This window comes from Vigna angularis, chromosome 4, assembly GCF_016808095.1.
Source record: "Vigna angularis cultivar LongXiaoDou No.4 chromosome 4, ASM1680809v1, whole genome shotgun sequence".
NCBI classification, from domain to species: Eukaryota; Viridiplantae; Streptophyta; class Magnoliopsida; order Fabales; family Fabaceae; genus Vigna; species Vigna angularis.
In genome coordinates, this window is record NC_068973.1 from 40,809,787 (window position 1) to 40,815,680 (window position 5,894).

The 5,894-nt window shown below is 35.6% G+C and overlaps 1 protein-coding gene across 2 annotated transcripts; it reads right to left on the minus strand.

The window, feature by feature from the left end:
* Positions 1-304: 304 nt before the first annotated feature.
* Positions 305-4,835, minus strand: LOC108343280 (la-related protein 1C). Of its 2 annotated transcripts, none has more exons than XM_017581461.2 (6): positions 4,068-4,834; positions 3,279-3,858; positions 3,057-3,201; positions 2,875-2,965; positions 1,210-1,281; positions 305-976 (listed from the first exon to the last, which is right to left on the minus strand). In XM_017581461.2, exons 1-6 carry the CDS (start codon positions 4,440-4,442, stop codon positions 938-940), a joined length of 1,302 nt encoding a protein of 433 aa, XP_017436950.1. In that variant the 5' UTR covers positions 4,443-4,834; the 3' UTR covers positions 305-937. The 2 variants fall into 2 exon arrangements, 1 of the variants encoding a protein (XP_017436950.1); XR_008248301.1 differs by lacking the exon at positions 305-976 and adding an exon at positions 2,302-2,426 and having other exon boundaries at positions 4,068-4,835.
* Positions 4,836-5,894: the final 1,059 nt, after the last annotated feature.

A 5,894-nucleotide genomic window follows, 5' to 3' on the forward strand; every position in this document is an offset into this window, starting at 1 on the left:
TACATTCACATAATAGCATAATTCTGCGTCATCATATATACATAACATATATACCAAAAGCATAGTTTTAGATTGCAAAAGATGTTACTTTATTAAAAAATACATGTTCCAAAAATACAAAAAATAATTGTAAACTTTATCTAGCAACAACCCCAACATAAAGTTCAATTTCTCCTACGAAAAATATTTACATCAAAGTTCATGAGAAACTACAAAGAAATGACAAACACTAATAGTGCGTGAAAGGGCAAACATATAAAAAATTATCACGCATTTGCGCGAGCATATAAGAGGCAGAACAAACATCAATTAAATAAGGGCAACATAATAGCACGATTTCAAGTCAACTCAGTTCAAGTCATTAAAAAACATAAATACCCACATATACCACCAGAAAATAAAAAATAATTCAGCCGCAACAAATTTAAAGTTGTACAAACCGAAATAAAAAATTCGTTCAAGTTACCTCCATCAAAATTCTTGATTTCTTGTCCCATTAACTTTCTTATCTTCTCTTAAGACCATAATAATAATTCCGAAGAATTCATATTTCTCTCCCTGTTTCATTCACTTGCTACCAAACTCTACCTGTCACTGTAGAAAAGGAATCAAACTTCCAAACAACCTACACTATCATCCCTCTAAAAAAAACCCTTTCAAAATAGAGTCACACTGGGCCAGAAATAGAATTGGCCCAGTATTTTGGGATGGGGTGGATAAACTGAGCGTAGTTTATAATTGATGCTCATCGCCATTTGGGACTTTTGAACTGAGTAAGGGAATCTCCATAATCATCATTTGCGGTAGGCTCAACATTAACTTTACCTGTAATAGCTTCATCTACTGTAATCTTTTCAAAATTACATGCTAGGTTATTAGAACTGGATATGGTGGGGGACATTGAACCAGAGTTGGTTCAAAGTTTAGTAGAGGTACGTCACTTGGTCCACTCATTACGCCTCCTCAACTTGTCACCCTACAGCAAATTTGAAGGGCAAAAATAACATTAAAAACAACAAATTGAATAAGCTTTAAGTAAAGCAAGTCACTTGGTCCATTCACTAACCCTCCTGCACTTGTCAGCCTACAGCAAATTGGAAGGGCAGAAATAACAAATGCTAATATGGAAATGAACAGAAATGACGTGCGTAGAAAGTGTTTTCAGTGAAAGCTGAAGGAGTGACACCATAAAATAAAATCAGAACTCACCTGCACTTCGACGACAGTGGAAGCTCTCAACGATTCCAGTATCAACTTAATGTTGCTTGTCAAACTTCTAACCTGCGCAAAAGATAATATCTATTTAGACCAATAAAAACCTTAGGATATCATGACAGCTTGATGCTATTACTCCAAAACATATAGATCAATCTTAGAACTAGAAAATCTGTGCAAGTTCACCAAAGCTAAAACCTCTTTATGTATGTTTGTGAGCACATATATACACTGACATGAGTTGTAAGAATAAACAGAGATAACTCTCCCTCTCTTTAATTGGCTTTTGAATTGAGCTGTAGACTTGATCTACTCTATGGAAACTTCCAATCAAACAATAGACTAATATCATAAATTACCATTAGTGAAAACTAATAAACGTGTGAGATTCCTAAGAATGACACAGACCAACGGGGCAGGAAGCGGAGGTTGGCTTAAGGGCATAAGTGAGCAAATAGTACTCCAACAAACCATTCAAGCCCACAGCTGTTTATGAGATCATGAAACTTTCGCAAGCATAGCTGTAAGTCTAGGTGGTCAAAGCATTTTTCAGTTCTACTGTATCAAATCTATTCCACAAAGAAAAGGAACATTTTTCATTTCTATCAGTACTATTAAAAACGCGAGACGACATCTATATGCTTCCAGATGGGATTTAGTTTCTAACAAAAGAAAACTGTGAGACAATTTTCATCCCACCGTAATCATAATCTAAATTTAATCTCTGTCGATCTCATAATATAGCTCTAAACAAATAATTATCCCACTCAATAAAATCAAACAACAATTTTGTCCCACCCAACATCCATTCAATCAAAGAACCAACGACAGCTGAAAGCTAAATGCAGGCTTTTTCAATTAGATATATACTACACAACAATGAATGCACGAAGTTTCAAAGCTGCATTAATAACATCTAACTTCCACGCACTGTCATCTACATAGCATTGTATATGCTGACAATGAAAATTTCTGGAAAAGAGCAATAAAATTGACACCAATAATAAAAACCAAATAAACTATTCATCAATAAACAAATTTCAAAACATTATTCAGAGCTTCTAGAAATTCAAAACCAGTCATTACCAGTTCCTTTCCATCATTAATAGAGATGAACTGTGCATGTTCAGTATGATTTCAAGTAAACCGCCACAATTTGTAGCAACAGGTTGCACTGACAATGGTGATTATTGAAAAAATATTTAACCCCACTGCAGGTGGATCTTCACGTGTGAGATGTAGATCTCAGAGCATAGTCAACAAGGTATTAAAGAGCAGCATAGTATGAAAGCCAAATTTACCAAACAAAAAGCTAGTAAATTTGGACATGATAAAAACAGATTGCTTTAGTGTAAGCAACACGTAAATCCACTTTTTCATGTCCATTATTCTGTTTTCAATTGCCAAAAGTGCTCCTAGGGTAACAAACATTACCATAAACCATGAAAGCCAAAATTTCCTTAAAAGGTAAATAACAATCTATCAAGAAAATCCATAACAGATTATTTAGGTTGTGTATAAAACATTGAACCATATTATTAAGATCATAAAAAATACGAAACTGTGGTTTAAGCATATGTATCATACATTCTATCACGTACCAAGAGCTAGCACTAAAGTATGTTCAAAATATTACTTGATCAAGAATGATCAACTTACACGTGGGAAGCTTGCAATCAAAGAAATAGGAACCCATCCTTGTTCATCCATGTTGGACCTTAAATACTCATCCCTCACTAAATTAGCATCACTGCATAAACAAAAACAGCAATGAAGATAAAACTCAGCAGCAAGGATTTGTTGGGAAACAAAACAGTAAAAAACAAGAACAGAAAAATTACCTAAAATAATAATCAATTTGGTTGACTATTGTACTGGCGAGAGGGGTTTCGGCAACCGGGAAGAACATTGCAGGAGGAGGTGCATGTGTTAAAAACGGCATGCCCCCAAAAGGTTCAAATTGTAGTGTTGGGAAATAATAGAATTCTATAAAGGAAGAGATGATGCATTAGGTTTGTTTTGTTGTACTAATATAATCAAATAAAAGAAAAAAAAAAACTGACCAGGAAACCCGGGAGGGTTTGCAAAGGGTCGCATAGGCTGAGGCCCCATAAATGAAGCAGGATTTGGCGGCGGAGGCCTCATTAATCCCCTTGGAGGCATCCTCTGATGATTTACATGAGTATCTCTGGTATTTGCATAACCTCCACGATCCTGATCACGCCTGTTGCCATAACTGTTGTGATAGGATCCATTTCCACGTGGATGATGTCCAGCATTACCCCGGCGAGAGGGACTCCGATTCTCATTCATTGACGCGATAAACCCTCCAATCGGAGGCCTCGTATCCCAGTTTTTGTTCCTGTAAGGTTCTCTCGGAGAAGGAACTGGAACCCCGGGTAATCCATGTGCAAATGAATTTGGAGGAATCTGAAGCACGGGAAAGGGTGGTGGTGGTGGTGGAGGAAAATGAGGGGAAGCGCCAGAGAAGTTGTTCTGAACAGGACCATAGCCAACATTATTGCCATTTGCCCCTCCACGCTTCATTGACCTTTGCCTATTACCCAAACCATGGTTTATTGCAGGACTAGGTTTCACATTATCAGAAGCTTGTTTCTGAGGAGAGTCTGAAACAACAGGACCCTGAAAAGAGACAACTATGTTCAGTAAAAACGCGTCCTTCCTAAAAAAGCATTAACTGGTTACAGTGCCTACATCTGAGAAACTACATTACCACAATGCGAACCTAAACTACCAATATCAACAATTCTATTTGTTTCTTCCTTCAAATTATTAGAACCTCTAGTGTATATAAACCAAACAAAGAACTAGGTTTTGATACAGTAACGAACCTTAGGAGGGGTGAGTGATTCATCGTCGATGGAGTCAGATATCGATTTAGGAGTGGGCTTGGTGGACTCGGATAAAGCGGGCCAAGATATTGCGCCCATTACAGGCCCAATTTCCGCGACGTCATTGGACGGTCTCTTCCACACAGGTTTCACGGCGGCATCAACGGCATCAGCTGCAGGACCGCTAGAATTAACAGAATCAAGGGAAGATGAAGAGGAAGAAGAAGGCGGTGATTGATGGTTAGGTTCAGAATCGGCACCGCGAACCACCTGGGCCCACGGAGATGGCAGATTTTTTCGCGGGAAGTTATAGGTATCGGCAGCACCAGAAGGTGTGTGATGATTAGAGGATGAATCAACGGTGGTGGTAACCATTGCCGATTAGGGTTTGCAGTTTCAGAGAGAGAGACAGACAGATGAATGATCAGTGTATAAGCATAAACGTAGATAAGTAAATCCACGGATAAATTAACAACACAGTGAAGATTATCGACGAAAATTGATTCAAAAAATAAAAATTAAAGAACCTAGAAAATGAGATTAAAAGAAAAAAAAATGAGTTAGGGTTTGTGATTATGGAATGAGGATAGCAGATAGTAGAACCCTCTCTTCGGCCTTTCGTTCTGCGTGCGGTTTCGCTTTCGCTTTGACTCTCGGCGGCACGCACCTGCGATTTCTTCCGCCTCTTTCCTCTTTTCTGTTTTACGACTCGGTGGTAATGGAGACAAAGTGTAGCACAGCAGCTTGCCCAGCTGTTACGAAACCTAATTCCCATCTCTCATTTTATTTTTAAATTAATAGTTAGTAAAAAATATTCGTTTACTGTATTACCCTCTCTTAGGAACAAAACGCTATTTTTTTTTTGTACTAGATAGTAAATCCCGTTTCGTTTTCTCTCTCACTCTTTCTTTAAGTTTGTTGAATTTTTACACACGGGATTTGAGTAAAAGTATTGGTAAAAATTATTTTACCTTCTAAATTTGATTTTATCAGAAGGAAGATTTTAATAAAAATTCCAAAGAATAAGGAGTAACTTTTTTCATGATTAAAAAACATACTAAATTGATATCTCGTATTATTATTTTCACAATTATATTGTTTTAATGATATTTCAACGTATATTTTAAAAAATTGTTTGCAAAACATTGTTTTCGATATTTCAATAATGTCGTTGTTCTAAATTGTTATGCTGGACTTTTAAAAGTGTTTTGAGCTTAAATCTTAAACATAGAAAAATAATATTAGAAGACGGACTTGTTGAAATAATGTACACGGTAGAGAGTATGATAAACAAAAATATATGAATAAAATAAATTTTTATACTAACAATTTGATTAAAATATGAAATAAAAAAATTTCAATAAATATACAACTTTTTTATTATATTTAACCGTTAATGTTAATGAGTGGGAATTTTCTTTAGTCACGTATTATTTTCCAACCAAATTATTATATCTAGTATGTTTGTCTCATCGAGAGTGAAGTTCCGTGTCAAGTAGTATACTGAAATGTTGTTCCTTTTTCATTTTGTGTGGTCGTATAGATTATATTCAATTTTCCATTTTTGTGGATTTATTTTGGTAGTTTTGACTTTACAAATCATCTAAATGTCTTTCGAATTATTGAAAGTATTGCTTTTTTTTGTCATGTACCTATGTTTAGGATTATCCAAATTAGATTATAATTTTTAAGTGATATAGTATAAGATTATTTGTTATGTTTTATTGTATTTTTTACTTCAGTATTTGAGTGGCACGTGACCTTTTATGTCATACTGTGCATGGTCTTTAATATTTATTTTATACTACTTTAGTGGTTTTGTACTTT